This window comes from Leucoraja erinacea, chromosome 39 (genome assembly GCF_028641065.1).
Source record: "Leucoraja erinacea ecotype New England chromosome 39, Leri_hhj_1, whole genome shotgun sequence".
In the NCBI taxonomy this organism is placed as follows: domain Eukaryota; kingdom Metazoa; phylum Chordata; class Chondrichthyes; order Rajiformes; family Rajidae; genus Leucoraja; species Leucoraja erinaceus.
Window position 1 is genome coordinate 11,550,715 of NC_073415.1, and position 22,862 is coordinate 11,573,576.

At 40.3% G+C, this 22,862-nt stretch overlaps 1 protein-coding gene across 3 annotated transcripts in view; it reads right to left on the bottom strand.

The window, feature by feature from the left end:
- stxbp2 (syntaxin binding protein 2) overlaps window positions 1–22,862 on the bottom strand; it is a 65,636-nt gene that overhangs the window by 39,005 nt on the left and 3,769 nt on the right. Inside the window, exons 2-14 of one of the 3 annotated variants that reach the window (XM_055663944.1) lie at window positions 19,013–19,062; window positions 18,541–18,622; window positions 16,845–16,921; window positions 13,091–13,169; window positions 11,909–12,012; window positions 11,011–11,159; window positions 9,499–9,583; window positions 4,973–5,103; window positions 4,194–4,301; window positions 3,050–3,107; window positions 2,048–2,113; window positions 1,393–1,516; window positions 854–949 (exon numbers count right to left, since the gene is read on the bottom strand). In XM_055663944.1, the coding sequence (XP_055519919.1) occupies window positions 854–949; window positions 1,393–1,516; window positions 2,048–2,113; window positions 3,050–3,107; window positions 4,194–4,301; window positions 4,973–5,103; window positions 9,499–9,583; window positions 11,011–11,159; window positions 11,909–12,012; window positions 13,091–13,169; window positions 16,845–16,921; window positions 18,541–18,622; window positions 19,013–19,062 (1,209 nt within the window). The remainder of the gene's footprint in view (window positions 1–853; window positions 950–1,392; window positions 1,517–2,047; window positions 2,114–3,049; window positions 3,108–4,193; window positions 4,302–4,972; window positions 5,104–9,498; window positions 9,584–11,010; window positions 11,160–11,908; window positions 12,013–13,090; window positions 13,170–16,844; window positions 16,922–18,540; window positions 18,623–19,012; window positions 19,063–22,862) is intronic. The other 2 variants (XM_055663945.1, XM_055663943.1) reach the window with 2 other exon arrangements.

The window sequence follows — 22,862 nt, forward strand, 5'->3', positions numbered from 1 at the left end:
GACAATTGAACACACTCTTGACGTGTAGGAAGGAACTGTAGATGCTGGTTTATACCAGAGATAGACACAAAATGCTGAATCACTCAGCGGGTCAGACAGCATCCTTGGAGAAAAGGAATAGGTGATGTTACGGGTCAGAATCCTTCTTCAGACTGAATAGTGTGTCTTGTCAACTGGGTGTGATAGATCCCATTGTATTATTCCAAAGAGCAGCAGAAATGGTTACCCCCCCCCCCCCCCCCCCCGATAGCTCTGATCAGCATTGCTATAAAGAGACACCCTTCTCTTTGAGAACTTCCTGTGTGAATTTAGATGTTGTATTTCCTACATAATGTGCAATAACTGCATTTCAAAACTGCTTCAGTGGTTGCAAAGTATGTTGGGACATCTAAAAGTAAAAGTTACCAGATCAATGGAAGCCTACACTTAAGATATTTACAAGCAATTACATTTAGAACTTTCTCCTCCTTAGTTTGAAATGCGAAACTGAAAGGCCAAGAAGTTGATGTGAACCCTGGCCAACATTGACGAACTTGGCAGAGACTGAAATTAGCAGCTTAGTATTACTACAATTCACTGTTTACACCATCTTTAACAGACTGAGGAATCAGATTCCAGAAAATCTATCACATCAAGTTGCATCAGTAGCCGAGTATTCTTTACTGGAATAAACTCCCATAATGATGATACTTTGATGTGCCACGTCATGCTTTCCTTTCTGGCCACCAAGCTGTAGCAACAAGAGCTCTCATGCTGGCTCTGCTGAGTACAGCCTCACCTAATCTGCCTTGTAAAAACATCTGTAATTCTCAATGGATGAACTGAATAGTACTTTAATGTAAAAATACCACACCTGATTTGAGGAAGATATACAACAGGATGATTCTAATCTTGTCATAGGATTTGATACTTGTATCCAGTAAAATCGGCACGATTATTTTCATTGGATCTTTTGGGTGGGTGTGTGTGTGTGTGTGTGTGTGTGTGTGTGTGTGTGTGTGTGTGTGTGTGTGTGTGTGTGTGTGTGTGTGTGTGTGTGTGTGTGTGTGTGTGTGTCTGTGTCTGTGTGTGTGTGTGTGTGTGTGTGTGTGTGTGTGTGTGTGTGTGTGTGTGTGTGTGTCTGTGTGTGTGTGTGTGTGTGTGTGTGTGTGTGTGTGTCTGTGTCTGTGTGTGTGTGGTTTTCTCCCTGCGTGACCATGTGGGTTTCCTCCCTCATCCAAAAGACATGTGGGTTTGTAGGCTAATTGGCCCTCTGTAAATTGTCTCTAGTGTGTAGGGAGTGGATGAGAAAGCGGGATAACATAGAACTAGTGTGAATGGGTGATCGATAGGCTCATATGAAAATGACCAGTTTATTATTCATGTCACAAAAATTGGCCAATGCCCTCTGACCATTACTAACAACTACATTAGCACGTGCTCCCAGTGATCTGACCTGCTCCACTTTGCACATCTTCTCAACTGTGCCTTTGAAATGCTTCATACAGTCTTCAACCAAATGCAAGTGTGTTGAGTACTGGAAGGGAAAAAAAAGTATTATTACAAGAACCATGGCAATATCAAATAATGAAAGAGGCCTTCGCAAGTAGTTCCTATGCACACTTTTATAAGACTTTCCCCACCCCTCAATCTTGTAACCATGCCTCATAATTTGATATTCTTCCAATAGTGGGAGCATCTAAACAGCTACCACCAAGTCCTACAAGAATCTTGTATGTTGAATAAGATCACCCTTCTCAAATCCAAAGATTTGGATCTAAATTTCCTCAGGAACTAGCGGTATAACAATTCCCCTCACTACATAAGCCCAGTGGACCTCCTTCAGACCGCCTCTAATGACAGCACATGATATCCTTTCTTAAATAAGATAACCAAAACTCTGCACTGTACTTCAGATATGGTCTTATCAATATATCCTGTAATTATAAAAGGGTTAATGTTCCATTCAGTATTTCCCTGTGGGAACAGATTGCTAGAGCTTGCATTGTAAACGCGTCTGCTCATTTATTCTTGCATCCGACTGACAGATGGGAAACATAGCACGTACTTTACTGAGCTCCTTTTGATATTGTGGCATTTTCTTCAGCATTTGAGAAAGATCCCGCAGATTTGCCTGAAAGAAAAATCAGTGATTTTGTCATTGGTTTCACTTCAACATCAACTGCTCAAAGTATGAAACTAGTACGTGTGTGCCTGAAGTTATCCTGGGCACATCCAAATGTAATATTCATTTATACTGTCCACATCCAATGAAGAGACTTTAACACTTGTGAAACAGCGTCTTGGGTCCTCAATGACCTCAAGGACCATTAGATCTGTTTTAAATTGGAACCATTAATTGAAGTTTTGGACAGAGATGCGATGCAATGAAGGATTGGGGTTTAAATTTAATATTAGCCTACTTTAACTCCCAAAAATCTGCTTGTAGTACATTAATGTTTCACATTTAATTTCCGTGGTAAACAAATCTGTACAAGACGTCAACATTCTTACCCTCCAATCACTGATAATGATGATTAGAATCGCATCCACACATCAATAAGGAGCAACTAATCAAACATAGAACATAAGAGAATAGCCCTTGAGTCCCGTCGGCCAAGCTAACCTAATTTCATTGCCTGCACGGGATCCATAGACCCCCATTCCCTGCATATCCACGTGCCCACCTAAAAGCTCCTTAGATACCTGCCTCCACCACCATATCTCGCAGTGTGTTCCAGCCATCTACACCCTCTGTATAAAAAAAGTTACCCTGCACATCTCCTTTAAACTTTGCCCTTCTCACCTTCAAGTTATGCCGTGTAATCTTTGACATTTCCACCCTGGGGAAAAAGGTTCTGACTCCTTATCCTATTTATGTCTCTCATCGTTTTATGTACTTTGATCAAGGTCTCCTCTCAGCCTAGGCATTCCAACAAAATAATCAGTCTCATGACAAGGTATAAAATTAGCTCTGCAACAAAGAGTCCAATCCCCTTCACTTATTTAACCTTCATTTGGAGCTACAAATTATACGTGCGGAATAAGCATTCAATAAACCTCTGCTCACCTTATCAGTGGTCATCCTTTTGCTTTCACAGAATGTCTTTAATAACTCTGTCACCTGCCTGTATGAAAGGGAGGAGAGTCAAGAGTATTTTATAACAAACAGTGATAGTGCAAAAACAAAAACAAAAAATCCCCAAATCTATGTAGTTTGGAGGTTGTAGTGTTTAATGGCCTGGTGGGTGTAGGGAAGGAGCTGCTCCTGAACTTGGCTGTGACAGTTGTCAGGCTCCTGTACCGAGCCCACACGTGGCATGAGTGAAATGAGAGCGTGTCGAGGATGGTATGGGTCTCTGACGATGCTGGCTGCCTTTTTGAGGCAGCGACTCCTGTAGACACCTTAGAAGATGGGGAGATTTCAAGAGAGTGAGATTAGCTCTTAGGGCTAACAAAATCAAGGGATATGTGGAAAAGGCCGGAACGGGGTACTGATTTTGGATGATCAGCCATGATCATATTGAATGGCGGTGCCGGCTCAAAGGGCCGAATGGCCTACTCATGCGCCTATTTTCTATGAGATCAGTACCCATGATGAACACTTTTGTCTTGGAGTTGAAACTCTCTGATTCACAGCAAATCTAGAACGTAGTAGCAATACTGCTTTACAAGTATTCTGTAGCCATTTACCAATCAGTTATCACACAATGGAATTGGAGTATAATTTGTCTGTTATATCAAGTCACCCGAGTCCTCCATGTAGAAGGTGCAAAGGAGACTTGTTTTTTAATGTGTGTGCATGTAGAATCAATGAATTATAATTTTAAATTCCTTTACTATTCTCCATGGTGCAAACAACACTAAGTGGATGAGCACAGGAAGGTTGGATAAAATAAAGTTGTCGTTCAACATTTGTAGATGGCAATTATTATTTTTATTCTAGAAGTGAGGTAATTGCATGTGTGTTTATATTTTACTAGTTTTCTGAGAATTTTCTGAGTTTTCAGAGCAAAGATTATGGTACTTCAGTGTGGAAATGTTGACAGATATTAGGACCACATGGAAAACAGTAACTGTGCTAAATGAAGCAGAATGTACAACATTTTTCCAAACCGTTAGTGAATTGTTCACTCCAGCACCACAGGCATCCTTCACTATTTCACAACAAATAAAGTGCTTTTGAAGTTTAGCTACAATTCAAATGCACATACTTGGAGACGTCAGCAATGTGCAAGTGGCGCAGCTTCATCCACAGCTCGTCGTCCTCGTCGAGAAGAGTTTCTTTCACGCGTGACTCTGCCACTCCTGTAGTATCATACCTGAGGAACAAAGCAGTAAAGTGTTCAAGCATGTACCCAGCTTACTACAAAGACAGAAAGTTGCTGAGATTGCAATTTAGCCCCGACAAAATATCTCTAGGTTCGACACAGTGGGGCAGTGGTCGAGTTGCTACCTCACAGCGGCAGAGACCCAGGTTCGATCCTGACTATGGGCGCTGTCTGTATGAAGTTTGTACGTTCTACTTGTGACTAAATGGGTTTTCTCCAGGTGTTCCGGATTCCTTCCACTTTCCAAAGAAGTGCCAACTTGTAAGTTAATTGGCTTCTGTAAAATTCCCCTAGTGTCTCGAATGGAAAACTGGGATAACATAGAACTGGTGTATGGGTGATAATTGGTCAGGTTGGACATGGTGGGATGAAGGGACTGTTTCCTTGCTGTATCTCTAAACTAAAGTTTCCATTCTCCCCTCTTGAATCACGAGGAACTGAGAAATGGAATATTAAAATCAACTAAAGGCAGAAAAACTCAGAATGAAGCGCTAAAGATCTCAAAGGAAACAATGAACAAACATTTTATACTGTTCAAATTGGTCTTTACTTGAAAGTGTTATCCTTAATAATACGGGATTCTTTCACAACCTTCAACGGAATGTATCCCAAGAGGGTTGCAGCAGCTCCAACACAAAACGTTAGTTTAAAAGGTAACTTACGAATATATGTCTTGTTCAATGGGCAGAAGGTCGTGGGCCATTGCCTGGAGTGTGAGCTCATGTAGTATTGGGGATACACAGTCATAACCACGATCCAGAATCAATAGTTGTGAACGTGACTTCTCAGGACCCTGGTCAAAAAGTTGCAGACAAATGAGCAAATGAGAGTGCACACAGGATTAAGGATCATCTTCAATTACAGACAGAAACATCAAGCCAAATTATATTGCATAGGACTCACTGACTATCCTTTTAGCTTACCAGTGACAACATCTGGATGGGAATTGCTGGTGTAGTTAGAATGGGCTTGTAAATCACCTTGATCACCACATATTCCTGTGTTCCCCATCCAGATCCCACACACCTGTAACTGCTTGATACCCACACCACAGGCAGAAGCTACCCGTTCAGACCAGGACAAAAAATAAACTGCAGATGGTGGAGACTGGAAATATACCAGAAATTACTGAAAAAAGAGGGGGAATTCAATCAGCATTCAGCAATTTACTAAAAATCACCTTCCCTTGAGCAAGGCAAACATCTGATTCACCTGCGCTTCCAGGGGTGATTTAACTGCTTTTTAACTTATTGTTCTAATCATATCCTCGCAGGTTGGAAAAAAATAAAAGCTTCATAATACATTTCTCACACTTTCCAAAAGAAATAAAATGCAACTTTCAGTCTTCAATAAAACGATGACTATAGCAATAACTAAAATTGATTGAGAAATATTTCCATTACAATAAGTTTTTTCCAACTGCAAATCTATGTTTATTTTTAAATACGAATTGATGTAATAGATTGAATAAAAGGCATATACTGTATACTAAATTTAGGAGATCTGTGGAGGTAAATATTACAGCTGAGTTAGTAAACTCTATGTTTACAAATCTACCTCCCAAACTGACAGCCAGACTCATCTAATCCCAGGGTAGTGATGGGAAGGGAGGCATTTAGGACCGAGTAGGAATAGACATCAATTATTATAAATGTGAATGGTATTTATCTTCCCATTTCCATCTACTCTTGCAGGTCAATTTGTTTTAACAACATCCTTCATAACTAGAACGAATTTAAATCCCTTCAAATCAAGTCTTGTGGCTCTTTGCCAAAACCAGAAGTGGGAACCAATGTGACTGTGTCCTTCCCCGCTCTCCCTGACCGCTCCCAACCATTGACATGGTCACATTCTCCCACGGCCCAACTGGACGGGACTACAACTGCATCATTCCATTCTCATCCATCTCATCAAAGCCTGGGAATCACCTGTAATGGTTTCCTAAATGCTAATACCCTATTCTGTACCAATTGTTCGTAGCTGTTAGCTTGGCAATTTTTCAAAAATTCATCTATAAATACCCCAAATCGTCTCATTACTGTGCGACAGAGAATAATTTCTACCTCATGACCTTTCTCCATTCGTGCAATGGATCCAATGCTTCTACTATTTGACAAATGCAACATTCCCCTCATGTCATGAACAACGTTTATTCCTAAACCACCAATACCACTGCATGTTCACAAGTGATTTAGCATTCAATGGCTTGTGGGACCAAATATCTTTCAAAGCATTTCTGAACGTGGAAAACGATACTTAGAGCTCCTGCGGAAGTGATAGGTTCTAAATGTAAGTTCTTGCTTGTAATTCAAAGCCTACATCTACACTAAGTGTGTATTGGAATGCAACTTGCCTTTGCAACAGCACTAAGTTTATCTCACCTCCCTTCCATCAGATAGATGTCTTTCATTACTCATCCAAGTCACAAACATCTTTCAAACTGGATAAAGAAAGTAGCAAAACGAAATTTACGTAGCACAATTTGAAGATTGGAAAGTAGCACAGCACATTTAGATAACTGCAACCTTCCAATCTCCAAATTGCATTTCCTTGCAGTGTCTTGTGGAATGTAGTCTCCTAGCACACAGGTTCCCCTTCCACAGTCTGATTTAGTTTGCCATAAATCTACAGTCTATGATTTCATAATAGCACAGCAGGCAGACAGCTATTATAAAGAATTGGCTTTGTATGGTCTGCAAAAAGACACACAGTAAACAGATAAAAGCACAGTTATTTACCCTTAGCTGAAATGGAGTAATTGTTCGCATTCTGGAAGAAAAAACAGAGGAAACTGGAAAGGACAAGGAAGGGTGGGCCAGAAGGAATGAGAAAGAATAGAGTTTGAGAGAGTAAGAAGTAAGAAACATAATGCTGATACACAAGCTGACCCCTCTACCCTCTACACTCCAGAGACCATCCATAGAGCTCAGCATCAGCCCCACCTCAATGATACATTAGTATCTTGGCCGCATTGAAATTTAGTTCAATTTAAAACAAAAACAATGCTGATTGCAAGCCGACTGGTGTTCAGCCAGAAGCCTAGCCTACTGTTGGTTAAGTGCTCTTTAAACAATCTAGATAATTGATGCTGTGTTGCAAATCGAACCAGCTGCTCCTGTCGGGTTAATGTCTTTACTTTGATTACATTATAGACAATTTTTCCACTATATTAAATTCGGTAATGAACAGAGAAGGTACACAGAAATAATGGAATACTTAAACCCCATCTCCGAGAACATTTCAAATTCAGAATAATTATCAATTAAACAAATTATTGTCACTTTAAGAAACTGGCAATGGAAAATAATATTTGGGAAAATACATTTTCTGATAACAGCTAAATCAAAATAAACCCAAAATACTCCCATCTACTCCAGTGTGGAAAATAACTGGTTGGGAGATGTATCCCAGGTGATGATTTTGGCAAACACTGCTTGCTATTAGATTGCTTTGACAGGCAAGTGCTGAGAGACTCCTGAATCATAGGGAACATCATGTCTGAATATCAGTGGGTGGTCATTATATTTCAAGACACATTTTAGTTGTTCCCATCCTGAAAATGAACATCATTGAATCATGCTGACTGATACAGCATGTAAACTGGCCCTTCGGCCAACACCGATCAATCACTCGTTCACATTAAGGACAATTTACAGGGGCCAATTAATCTCCAAATCCAAGAAGGAATGGTTGACGTTTCCTTCTCTCCAGAGAGGCTGCCTGATCCGCTGAGTTACTCCAGCATTTTGTGTCTATCTTCGATTTAAACCAGCACCTGCAGTTCTATCCTACACAACCTCCAAATCCTCAAGCCTTTGGTATGTGTGAAGAATTCACACGGCCATAGGGAGAACGTGCAAACTCCACATACGTAATGCCAGAGGTCATGATAGAACTGGGTCTCTGGCACTGTGAAGCAACAGTTCTACCAGCTGCGCCACTATGTTGCCACACATCAGTGGGAATTCAGGTAATTACTATCCATCCTGTTCCTGCTCCTGACAGGAAGTTTGGTTTATTGTTACGTGTACCGAGGTACAGCAAAATTCTTTTGTTGTGTGCTAACCAGTCAATGGAAAGACAACATATTTCGGGACACACAAGAGGCAAGCAAGGTAGCTTTCCTCCAAAAAGGGCAACAGCAAACTTTTGAGTTTTTAAAAACACCAATCCAAGGGTGTTGTGGACACCATTAGCAAAGACACGATGTCCTGCTGACAATTTCAGATTAACAATTGTGGTGGGTTTTAAACTTGGGTCTCCAAGTTCCCAATCTTCTAACGTAGCCACTGCACCACCTCATCGCGCACAATTCCGGATAGTGCACATTGGCAAGCAGTCTTGACAACTTTCCTCTCCTTGGTCTTTGCTCACTGGACACAGGGAAATGGACAGAAAAGGCAGCAGAAGAGAAAGAAACAAGGATGGAGACCTTTTAAAGTGGTAATTTTGTATATAGGGAAATGGAAGATATAGACTTTGATGAATGAGCCCCGACCTCAGGCTCCCACCATCCACACGTCACTCTGCTGGATAACTTTTAGGAATTGCTTCATCAATTCCAGTCGGTTATTCCATGTCAAATGTCAAAAGGCGTTGGATACACCGATGAATAAGAGTAAGCCAACATTTAATGCTACTACATCAGAAGTTGCAGTTTCAATATCCTGGGTCACAATGAAGTTCTCCAGTAATCGCAGGTTCAGTCTGCATTAAAACACTGTTTGATGTAATTGAAAAATAACAATGGCCTACAATTATAAACACAAGGGAAAACTCAGACTCCGAGCATCTGCTGAAACTGTAGACGTGACAACAGTTTTAGGTTTAGAAACAGAATTCAAATGCACGGAGATTTGTTATGACATTGTAAGCTAATAGCTTTAGAGTGGTGCTTCAGCACGCACTGTGCACCAAATGGTATCTGAGCAAGCTGCGCTAATAAGGTTATAAAGAATTCCCAGAGAGGTGCTATTTTATCAACCTTGTTTCTCAGCCTATATCAGTAATGAGGCATTAGGACCACTGAAATGCTTCAAGTAGCATCCATAAAATAGCATCGAAAATACTTTCCAAACAGCACGTCTGTTTTTAAACACTGTTGGCTCTCTATCATAGAGATGGCAGAGAGTATAAATAAAGATGACAGAATGGATAATCAGAGGAATAAATAAGTGATATTACTTACTTCCCCCATGCTGGGATTATCAGCTTTGTATGCATTCAGTTTATCGTGAATTAGATTTGCCAGGGCTGCATTCATATCTGGGCCCCTAAAGAAACAAATTAAAAAAACAAATCATAACTCAAGCAATTAGCTTGCTGCAAGTTTTAAAAAACAGAGTGGCTGAGGGCAAGAGGGGATAACATTACGTCCAAACATTATAGTTTGTCAAAGAGGGGAAATCAAGAAGGCTACAGGATGCTTCATCACACAATGCTTTAGCTGCAGGAATCAAAACAGTGATACACTACTCATACAAACATCACTGCTGAATTCTAGTTGTGGTCAGTGAACAGTCAACAAGTAAAAGCAGCTTAAATATGATGCTTTCAGCCTTTAAAACAAGCATTGCTCCTCATTTGATGCACCCATGCTCTCAACTTCTCTATTTCAATCATTTTCGTCTCAAAGTCATTCAGCATGAAAACAGGCCGATCAGCCCACGGGGTCCATGCTATCAACCACCTAATCTTCACTAATGCTCCACTAAACCCCATTCTATGTAGGACGAAACTGCAGATGCTGATTTACACTGAAGATAGACACAAAATGCTGGAGTTACTCAGCAGGACAGGCAGCATCTCTGGATATTACTCCAGCATTTTGTGTCTATCTTAATGCTGTGTCTAATTAATCCCATTAATTTATTTGCTTATTTTATATTACACAATGGCAAATTCTTCCAAGGTTTAGAACCTAGGAATTATTTTTCTCAAAAGACTAACTGCTCCAATTATCTGTTAACATTTACTTAGGCACTGGAAGTTTGTAAAACAAAACAATCAAAAACACTATATTACTCAGTGGACACAAAATGCTGGAGTAACTCAGCGGGACAGGCAGCATCTCTGGAGAGAAGGAATGGGTGACGTTTTGAGTCAAGACCCTTCTTCAGACTGAAAGTCACAGGAAAGGGCAACAAGAGATGTAGTCGATCATGTTGGAAGATAAAGAACAATGAATGAAAGATATGCAAACATGCAACGATGATAAAGGAAACAGGCTATTGCTAGCTGTTTGTTGGGTGAAAACGAGAAGCTGGTGCGACTTTGGTGGGGATGGGATAGAGAGAGAGTGTGACTTGGGTGGTTCCTTCCTACTCATTGTTTACTCTGAGTTTAAGGAGCACTTGAAGAGATCAGGTGCTTAGCAGAAAATAATGCTTTTGATAGCACAGCTAACAACTGTAGACCAGGAGGAAGCAATACTATCAAATCTCAGGATTAGAACTAAAAGCCAATATATGTTGGAAGGAACTGTAGATGCTGGTTTACACCAAAGATGGGCATAAAATGCTGGAGTAACTCAGCGGGACAGGCAGAATTTCTGGAGAGAAGGAATGGATGACGTTTCGGGTCAAAATTAGAATCTGAAGAAAGAATTGCATGGGCCTTTGTACCTCAATATAGTGGGCCATGGCACCTGACTTGGCAGAAAGCAAACATCGATGGCAATGAGATTTCTGAACATGCTTACTTTCTATATCTCACAGCTGGATATTCCTTCAGAGTCTCACACAATGTTGCTATCTGTTCAGCCATACTCTCCAGCAAGGTGCTGTTGCTATTTGCCGCGTGAGAGTTGAAGAGGTGATGAAATGATTCCATTGAATCGAGCGAGTACACCTTTTGGAGATTACACACACAGAACATGGATCAGTCAAGAGAATTAATGCGGAGACCTTTTAACAAAAAATGAAAGTGTACTGTTGACATTGCAATATTTTTTTAAATGGAACGCAAAAATATTCTGTAGTATATCCAGGATAATTCATTTCAGAAGTTTAGTTTAGTACTGCATTTAAAAAAACAAAACAAATACAATTGTCCCTAGAGTGTGTAGGATAGTGTTAATGTGCGGGGATCGCTGGTCGGCGCGGACTCGGTGGGCCAAAGGGCCTGTTTCCGCGCTACATCTCTAAACTAAACAAAACTTGTGCTGATGAAATGAAATCCGTACTGCTGCTTTGTGATAGGTCCCCAAAATGAATTACTCACAACCAAAATACTGCAGAACGCTATCGTTTTGGCTGCACAATGCATTTACAGATACATTAAAGTGTTTGATTGGGATAGAAACAAGAAAATAACAACTGTAATAACGTTATGAAGTCAAATCGCATTAAAAAAATTTAAATGCTGCAGTTGTCTGAATGAACATTGCTAATTTGTTAATCACTACAAGGCGTCACTTTTAACTTTGTTGTAGAAAAAAACACAAAAGGCAGGTCATCAGTGTGAAATATATTTCAATTTAACTCAAAATGAAGAGACATTAGTGGAGAATGTGACTATCTTTCATCCACACATCCTGCAGCATCAGAAATAGTACACAAATCAATACTGATTCAGGTATGCTTACTGCAGTTACTCACTTGGGATTCAAGAGGAAGAAAAGATGCATGTATTTCTTTGAGAGTCTTGATTACTTTTGTACATCGTGATTTTCCAAGCTCAGTAAACAAGGACTCGGGGCAGGCTGCGAGATGGAATTATCAATGAAATACAAAAACAAATATTCCGATTAATGCTTATCCTAATATTTCAGGTAGATTACATCTATTGGTGCAAAGATGCAACAGAATAACAGCAAGTCCAGTACTCAAAAAGTACCCCGCACTGCCCACTCCGTTTCCTTTCTGAAATCCACACACAGGATTGTCCCGGCTGAGCCATTGTTTTACCTGCTGCTGTCCACGAACCCATCTTGACATACCGTGATCCTTCCTATCCCTCTTGCTCAGTCCCCTCCTGATTGGGAGTCGAGAGGGAAAGATAGATCAGCCATGACTGAATGGTGCAGTAGACTTGATGGACCGAATGGCCTAATTCTGCTCCTTTGGTGCCTTCCCTCACAGTAGGAAACTTTGATTCTGCTGTGTGGGGATGTCTATGTTAGAGACTATTGTGTTCTGTGCTCTTTTTTATTCGTATGGCTGTATGGTGCCCACAATTTTCACTGTACCAATTGGTACATGTGACAATAAATGTCTTGTCTCTTGTCTACAACTTATGAACTTGCATTAACTCATTGGAAAAGAGCAACTTGGGCTATGTAGGTCCTACATAAAAGGACAATGTCAGCACTTAAAACAGGACTGCACTGAATACAATATTTCTGCATGTCTTTATTAAAATGTATAACAAGCACATTTTAATTAAGTTTAGAAATATCAGGCCATCTGTTTTCTGAAGTAGAAACACATCAACTCCAGAGATATATTATTTTCCTGGCCTTCCACATGTTGTGATCCTAATACTCCAATCCCATGAAAAATTATATTGGGCTCTGCCTCAACTGCATATGTAATAACTATTCCATTCTCTCAAAGATGATATATAGTTTCAATGATCTAAAAACCATATTAGCATTAGAAATACATGTCCTTCTTCCACCAAACATAAAAGGACAAGCATATTGTATTAAAAACATTTGCACAGGTAGCCACATTCCAGAATCAATATTACAAAGTATTGAGAATTGCCACTTGCATATTTAAATTAGTTTTAGTTCAGATGAGCTTGTGCAACACAATCAAGAAAACTTTAATACTCACTGTCAGTGAAGAATACGTGAGCTGCTTTGTACATAAACGTTGGTGTGTCTTTGAAGTCATTAATCAGGGCCCGCACGGACTAAAAGGAGGAAATAATAGAATTCAGGACAAAAAGACAGATGCAAACTTTGCTCATGTTGTACTGAGAATGGCTACGAGTCATGGCTACGGGATACTGAGTTGGATGATCAGCCATGATCATATTGAATGGCGGTGTAGGCTCGAAGGGCCGAATGGCCTACTCCTGCACCTAATTTCTATGTTTCTATGAGTCATTGGGGCACTTTAGTTTAGTTAAGGCACTTGGCTGGCATTGCAAAGATTGAACATTCTAATCATATAGGGCTGCACAAGATATCCGCCATATTATTGTCTAAATCCACAGGTTTTCCTGATTACCTCAGTCGGTGTACATCTTTCATCAGAACACCATTGAGACCCAATTTATCATAACCCATCTTTCCTTTTACAATACTAACTCAGTTTCAGTTTAGTTTGTTGTCATGTGTACCAAGGTTTTTTTTAAAGCTTTTGTTTTAAAGGAGCCATTGAACCCAGAAGAAGGAGATTTATGTTAAGTTCAATCAAAAGACCCACCAAAGAATGCGACCATACCAGTGTAGAAAAACAAACTTATCTAGCAGGTTACTATTAATCCCTGCACTCGTGTTATCAGCTCCCAGAATCAGGATCATAAAACAAGATTGCTGTACACAGTGCAACAAAAAGCCGAGCAAAACAAGCACATATTTTTGTTGCCTACATTCACAATCATTAATCTGCAATAATCAGAATACAAAACCAATTTAAAAGCCTTCAAGGACAGTTCCTCCAAAGTGCATACAATTTGCACTGTGATTTGGTACAACCCAATTTATTTAAGCAACAAAAAGTGGCAACATTCTTACATTGATAGGTTCTGTACAGAACAGAATGTTTGTCATTCGTTCAAGAACTAGTGGACAGATAGATTGGGTAACACAGATCAAATTATATTGGATACTCACATATAACGTGGCAATAAACTAACCAACCACTAACTAAAGGGAGATATTTGTTTATTGTATTCTACCCGCAAGTGCCAAGTATTAAAGTTTCAATGATGTAGTAAGATAGATAATAAATTATAGATTATACCAAAGATAGAAAATGCTGGTGTAACTCAGGAGGTCAGGCAGCATCATTGGAGAACATGGATAGGGATGCTTAGGGTCGGGTCTGAAAAAAGGTCCCGACCTGAAATGTTGCACATCCTGTCCATATTCTCCAGGGTACTGCCTGGCCAACAGAGTTACTCCAGCAGTTTGTGTCTTTCACAGGATAGCTAAATGTGTAAGCAGACCACATAAATCCACTGCTGAAAATATTCCATGTAATGCAGCTGAAGGGTCCAAACTGGTCAGCTGCTCCTGGAGGTACCGAGGTCTAGTCGGAGGCTCAGAGGGGATATAGTCTTCTCTGTTGCTGCTCCGGCACTCTGGAACACCCTGCCATTGCACATCAGACAGGCCCCCTCACTGTTCATCTTCAAATCCAGTGTTAAAACACATTTGTACTCCCTGGCTTTTGACCGTGCCTGAGGCTTTGCTTCTGTTTGTGGTGTTTTTGATGTTTCTTTATTTTACATGTCTTTTCCTACTATTTCTTTTGATTGTTATTTTTGGTGTGTATTAACTTTTTTGTCAATGATTAGTGATGTACAGCACTTTGTTGCAGCTATGTTTGTTTTTAAAGTGCTCTATAAATAAAATTATTATTATTATTAAACAATGATACAGTGAAGGCACCAACTGATCAAATACAGCAATCAGTTATTCAGCTGAAAGTAGAATTTCATTTCTCAAACCTTACAGCTCGGTGTACTTTGAATGTCCATTGTAATATTTAATCTTGCCTATTTTTCACCTGATAATTATTTCACATCTTCTGTAGAGAAGAATTCATCACCCTCAATACCCCAAGAATAATTTAGCATTACAAACATGTTGAAGCTGATTATATTGCTTACTAAATCTAATAATATAAATGGCTTTTGGCATTCAAGTGCACCACATCCAGCAACGACCAGGCAGAAAAACAAATTTGCTAATCCCTGCCCAACCTGTCTTTCAGACGTAACCTAAAGTTGAACAACTGATTTACAACAAGAAATTGCATTTAAATGTAGGGGAAAAAATGAGGCGCCAGAAGAGTGGCACAGTTGCGGAACGGTAGAGTTGCTGCCCTTACAGCGCTGGAGACCCAGGTCCGTTCCCGACTATGGGATCTGTCTGTATGGAGTTTGTACGTTCTCCCCATGATCGCGAGGGTTTTTTCCGAGATCTTTCATTTCCTCCCACATTCCAAAGATGTACCGCGGTGTTTGTCGGTTAATTGGCTTGGTATAAGTGTAAATTGTCCATAGTGTGTGTAGGATAGTGTTAATGTGTGGGGGATCGCTGGTCGGCGCGGTCCCCGTTGGCTGAAGGGCGCTGTAACTCTAAACTACACTATGAAGACAAAAGAAAAATCAAAATCAAGTTCAAATTGGATATCTGGTCATTCATGAGGGTGTCGCTGATAGTTCTACTTGACGATTGTCTATACCCCCCCCCCCCACCGCCCAAAATTATTTTCACACAAAAACAATTAATCTGGAACTGTGGCAGTACCATTTAAAAAAAAATCTACATAATTAACAAAAAATTAAACTGCAGATTCTGAAAATCTGAAAAAAGGGGAAATTGCTGGAGACACTCTCAGGTGAGGAAGTGAATGTTGAAAGAGAAAGAGGTAAAGTTTCAGGCTGAACACCTTCAACATTCCCTCTGATGGAGCAGCAATTCATTTGTATCTCACCCAATCTACAGAGCAGCATTCGGTGCTCGCGATGTGCCTTCTCTCTTTGGCAGAGAAGGAACCCCAATCACTTGTCACTTTGCCACTTTAATTCTCCAAACCATTCCCACACCCGTCGACTTTTGATTTCCCACAGCGTTCCAATGAAACCCAGTGTCGGTTTGTGGAACAGCACCTCATCTCTCATTCAGCCCTCAATGAATTCAGATATTTCATAATACTTTTCCCCGCTATGTGTCATGTGCCAGGATGTTGCAAAATGAACCATTTGCACCACAGAATTTCTGTGTGTACATGTGTGGGTGTGTGTGTGTATGCAGGTATACGGGGGGGGGGGGAGGGGAAGAGCGTGCCCCACCCGGAGTGGAGGGGCCGCGTGAGGGAGGGCAAAGAACAAGGGACAATGGGGAGGGAGGGGAGGTGAAGGGAGGGGGAGAAAGATTGGACAATGGGGATCCGGCGTGGGGGAACTGCTGGGGAGAGGGATAGTGAACAAGGGAGGAGTCGGCACACCTTATAACTTTGTCAGCTACGTAGACTGGTTAGGAGTTCCACATGCTTGATAATCACACCTGTGAAGTGCTTTGAGCACTAACTTACCCACTTTAACTAGCTCAAGTGACTACTGCACGTACGCACTTATCAGCAGCAATGTGATGCAGTGGATTTCTCTATCCAATACAAACAGAATTTCCTGGATTTAACTATGTAATTACAGTACAAATGAAACCTATTGAATGCCCTCTCGAGGAGAGCACTGTGACTTTTGTTCTAGGGAGTGGAGGTTCTTTTTTAGGCAAATATAAGAGCATATAAATTGCAGAGCTCTATTGTACACAGAGCACACTGAAATAACCACAATGGTATGTGTGGTAATACAGAGTGTTTATACTTGCAGCCTGCACTCAGCACATGCCTTTTCTGATGGCGTGATCAAGTAAATAGCTTCCAAACTTGGAATTGGTTCCCTCCGTTTATTGATATCTTCGACAACTGGAATAAAAAAAGGGATCAAATGAAGTAACAGTTCTAAGAATCACGACATGCTCCAACTTCTGTGCAGGAAACTACTAAAATGCTAAATACATTCTATATTATTGTTAGTGGAGCAGATGAAATGTACAAGAGGGAAGTCTGAAGAAGGGTCTTGACCCCCTAGTGTCACCCATCTCCTCTCTCCAGAGATGCTGCCTGTCCTGCTGAGTTACTCCAGCATTTTGCGTCTATCTTCCATATTATTGTTAGCATTATTATTGTTATCTTCCATATTAATGTATTTTATTACATAATAGCTAGGGAGCAAATGTTTGCTGATTAGAAATGAATTGTGATGTTAATATTTCACAGCAGTATAAAGGAATACTGATTGACTTATAACCATATAATAACCATATAACAATTACAGCACGGAAACAGGCCATCTCGGCCCTACAAGTCCGTGCCGAGCAATTATTTTCCCTTAGTCCCACCTGCCTGCACTCATACCATAACCCTCCATTCCCTTCTCATCCATATGCCTATCCAATTTATTTTTAAATGATACCAACGAACCTGCCTCCACCACTTCCTGGCAGAAATCATGCACCAACTTTATTGAGGGAAAATATCAACATTAATTGTAACTTTGAAAAAAAATTGACACTCCTGCAGCATCCTAAATTTAAAACTGTTGTGAACAGTATAAATACGTCCATCACTCTGCTCCTTTTTAAAATGTTGTGCAACATTGAAGTATGTAATCAGCCTGTTTTGACTTTTACATTGTGACTCAATTTACTTTATTAAATTATAGCCAGAAGCAATAGTTCAATAAGTGTGTTTTCTGCAGGGATAACCATGGCAATTTGGTATAAGATGCAAAACTAGGAATCAAATTAACAACAAATAAATGGGAAGTTTGTAATGATGTTTTATAGATTAATAGTAACTGCTGCATAAACACAAGATTGCTCTCTCTGGTGTTGGATGCGGAGCGAGACCTGATAACAGTATATACAACTGCTTTTTGGCATAGATATGGTAGACAGTCACAATCATGTTCCCACTGGATGGAAATGTGGCAAACGAGAGGGCACAGCTTTAAGGTGAGAGGGGCACAGGGGCGGGCCGGGCGGGGGAGGACGAGGAGATGGAGACGGAGACGCATACGGAGAGAGACACACACACGTGCCAGGAATGGTGGTGGACACAGATACGATGTTGGCATTTAAGAGGCTTTTAGATTGGCACATGAATATACAGGGAATGGAGGGTTTGGATCGCATGCAGGCAGAGCGGATTAACCTGCCATCATTTTGAACATGGATATGATGGGTCAAAGGGCTTGTTCCAGTGCGATACTGTTCCATGTTCAGTGTTAATTTTAGAGGTAAAATGTATTCATATCTAAAATGAGCATTTGCCAAGTTAAATACAAATTTGTTGCCGGAAATACCTCCATCGCTCTCAGTGGGATGTCGTTCGGGCAAAGTGAGTTGTGGAATGAGTCATGATTGTAAAAGTTCCTTTTTCAATTGACAAGATTATGCACTGCACTTCAACAGCCTGCTCTTGAACTGCATCTTAGTTATGAAGTCGGGTCAAGTGTTGTATTGTAGCTCTGCTCTACTTACTGGTTATGCCTTCCGCCATTATGTCTGACATCTTGCAGCAGGAAGACAGGATCCTCATGCTCAGGTGATCCACCAGTAGCACCTAGTAAAGGTTGAGACAAATTCAAAACCAAGCGCAAATTGAAACTTCACATTTTTTAAATAAAAGTGTAAATGTAGCCAAAGCATCCTGAGAAGGAAGGAGGAGACTGGTGTTTACATGCAGTGAAAGGCCTGAAATTACATTGACATCAAAATCTGAAGGTTTTTGTGCTCAATATTGAATTGATCAATTTTGGTTAACTCACTGTCATTAAACTCCACCATAACCCAATATCAGACTTTTGTTGCCCCACTTCCAAATTCTACAATATTTACACCGGCGTGGTGTAAATGAATGAATGAAAAAACCCAATGGCCAAAAGCAGCCCATAATGATCTGCCCCCACGCCAAAGCGTTCACACCTTCTCCATTCCAACTGCAGTCACAAACCTTCCATTCGCCGTCCTTCTTCAAATTCTTGATGACTCCAGTTAAAATTTCTACGAGAGAAACAAAAAAGATCCAGTTAAGTTTGCCAAAAACTGAAGTAATGGGCACATTTCTAATTTTGCAATGAGGAGACGGGCAATGTCAAAACAATCATGGAGGGTTGGGGCTGTGTTATATTCTTAACATTATAAAACCTTACAAATCTACTCAATTAGATCTAAATACAGAAATTTCAATGTGCAAATAACCCTCAAGAAATTGCGATACAGGCCCTGAGCATTCGCCTAAAAGAGGAAATATTTTTTAACTAACAGAATCAGCAAAAGTAAAACCAATTATTTTACAAAAATTGTGCTTGTGCACATTATAATCTGTTTTGTACACATGGAGGAGGATGAAGGGCTTTTGCTAGTTGCAGTATAAACCAGTCACAAATAGCTATGAAAAGATACTCAAATTGGAGATCAAATTACATTAGTGACAAAAGATGGACAAAATGTTGGAGTAACTCAGTGGGTCAGGCAGCATCTCTGGAGGAAAGGAATAGGTGATAGAAGTTTCAGGTCAGAACTCTTCTTCAGACTGAAAGATAGAGAAGGCTTTCCATTAGAGACTGGTCACACAGCATGGAAACAGGCCCCTTATACAACACAGGACACAAAGTGTTAGAGTATCTCGCACCTATCCTTGTTCCCCAGAGATGCTATCTGACCTGCTGAGTTACTCCAGCGCTATATGTCCTTTTCTACACATCTCACTGCCCACAACAATTGCCAGGGTCCCACTATTTTCTATTACTGTACAAGCCCTGCCCTGATTTGACTTACCAAAATACAACCAAATGTCCCCAGCACCTGTTCTAACTTGCACTAAACTTCATTCATCCCTCCACTGCCATGCTTCTTGACCTACTGAACAATGCCTTCATTTTAAAATACCTACCAGGTGTCACCACTATCTAATTTCCTAACCCGAATGTGTGCATCTTTATCATTCCTCATCGCTCAGTTATCACAATCAAGATCTTTAAACATTCCTTTGTTTACAATACACCCTTTAAAAATTACCGTGACAGGGAGAGGCTAATGAGCAGCAGGAATGCTCACAATGCTGAACATTCTTGTTTTTGCGGAAGCAACGACAACTGTCCAGAGCGCAGATTTCTGATTGTTTCCAGCAAACCGCTCTTTGCTCAACCACTTGAAGCATCTATTACCCAGTAAGAGGAAAATCCTTGGGGTATTTAAACAGGGAAATCAATAGCTGCATGTAAAACACACAAGCAACAGAAAGTCTCCAATTTAAAGGGCAAGATACTATGTAATGCAGCAGTTCAAGAAACAACACCCCGAGAAATGCAAAATATGTAAAGAGTTGACAAAGATTTTAATTCTTCAGTCAGAGGTGGTGAATCTGTGGATTTAATTGCCACAGACGGCTGTGGGTATTTTTCAGATGGAGATTGACAGATTTTTGATTAGTAAGAGTGTCAACTGTTATGGGGAGAAGGCAGGAGAATGGGGTTGATAGAGCAAGCCATGATTGAATGGCAGAGTAGACTCGATGGGCCGAAAGGCCTAATTCTGCTCATATGACTTACGACACCTCCAGCAAATTGGAATATGCTCTATTAGTTTATTGTCACGTCCCGAGGTACAGTGAAAAGTGTTTTGTTGCGTGCTAACCAGTCAGCAGAAAGACTACATGATTACAATCGAGCCATTTACAGTGTACAGATACATGATCATAGGAATAACATTTAGTGCCAGGTAAAGTTCAGTATAGTCCAATTAAAGATAGTCACACCCACAGACATAAGACTATGTTCGTTCTTACCAAGCATGCACATTGCCAGAAACAAACACACACAATTTTGACAACACCCTCTTCCTCAGCTATCTATTACTCACATAAAATAATATGAATTCAACCAACAAAAAATAGGGGCTACTGAAAAATAAGAAATGCTGCTGATGCTGGAAATCTGAAATAAAAACAGAAAATGCCGGAAACACCAACAGGTCAGGTCAGACAGCACCCATGGAAGATAAATAGCAGATATTTCTAGGTTGCTGACAATTTATCAAAACTACTTATTATAAAACATGCTATGGATCAAAAAGATTCACAACAGCAAACATTCTTCAATGTGTGGGAAGGAACTGCAGATGTTGGTTTAAACCGAAGATAGACACAAAATGTTCGAGTAACTCAGAGGGACCGGCAGCATCTCCGGAGAGAAGGAATGGGTGACGTTTTTGGGTCGAGACCTTGTAGACAATTTTCAATGTTGTTCTTTATCCTTCATGTTTCACTTTAAAACACTTTTGCAATTCATGACTTGAAATGACCAGCCAAATAAATGAAAGCTTTGTTCACTGTTTATTTAAACTCCAGATACTTCACATATATACATGGAGATCGCTATTCAATTATTTTCACACCAGCTCCCAGCAGAGCAATCCTGACAGCACTATTCCCCCCCCACCCCTTATTCCCCAGTAGCCCTACAACCTATTCTTGTATACGAAGCAACTGCAGATGCTGGTTTATATTAGCTGGCTCCACCCTTCCTGACCTGTTGCTGGCCCTGGATTTGTTCTGATCTTTTCTCGCCTCCAGTTTAATCCCCCCCGCCCACCCTCCAAATACAGCCCAGTCCATCACAGATTCAACATCCAGACCATTTTCAGCCTCCATTGTATCAGAAAGGCTAGAAGTATTGCTTTCGATGCCTGTTCGCTTGGATTTTTCCTTTTCTCCCCTACCTTTTGAGAGAAAATACAGGAGTTTGGAAACTTATGTCCAGATCCAAGAACAGCTTCTCCCCCCATTGCTATCTGATTCCTGAAGCAGTCTAGGACCAGAGGACATAGCCTCAGAATTAAAGCATGTTCCTTAAGGAAGGAGATGTGAAGGGATTTTTTAGCTCTTTGGGCTATCAAGCGATATACGGAATCAAGGGAATATAGGGAAAAAGCAGGAATGGGGTACTGATTTTAGATGATCATGCTGAATGGCGGAGCTGGCTCGAAGGAATAAATGGCCTACTCCTGCACCTATATGTTTCTATGTCTAATTTCTTTAGACAGAAGGTGGTGAGTCTGTGGAATGAATTGCCACAGAAGGCTGTCGGGGACAAGTCAATGGATATTTTTAAGGCAGAGATAAATAGATTCTTGATTAGTACAGGTGTCAGAGGTTATGGGGAGAAGACAGGTGAATGGGGTTAGGAGGGAAAGATAGATCAGCCACGACTGAAACATCAAACATCTGCAAAATGCTATCATGTAAACGTTCTGCACAAACACTCAAAGACTACAAATGTCATACTTAGTGTTTTTTGCACTTCCAGCAACAATTCATGAAAGATTCATACAATTGCTACCAAGATCTTAATGATATCACTAATGTCGAGAGCTTTAAAAGTATTTCCAGGAAGCTCTTAAAATTAAAGTCATGTGATAAGAACTGTCAAAACCATTACAAACTCAAAGTATTTTAAGTGACGTTGCAAGATGTTTATTTAAGAGACCATTTTAAGTGTTCATTTAAAATAGCAGGGAAACCAATTTCAAATTGGAATTCACTGTTGTTTCAGAAAAAGGAACAAATTAACTAAAATAAGTTTCCTAGTTCTGCTATAGGTGAGAAGAATGGTGTACACTGTTTCGTACTTTGTGAAGACAGAACATAACAACGTCAATAATGAACCAAAACAAAATTAAGTTCACTCCTAGTTTATTAATAGCAGAGTTATGGGAAAGGAGAGATTGCAAAATGACCAACTCAGAGTCACTGAGTATATAGGCAGCAGTCACGATAGCCAAATCCATTTCCTTATAGAAAC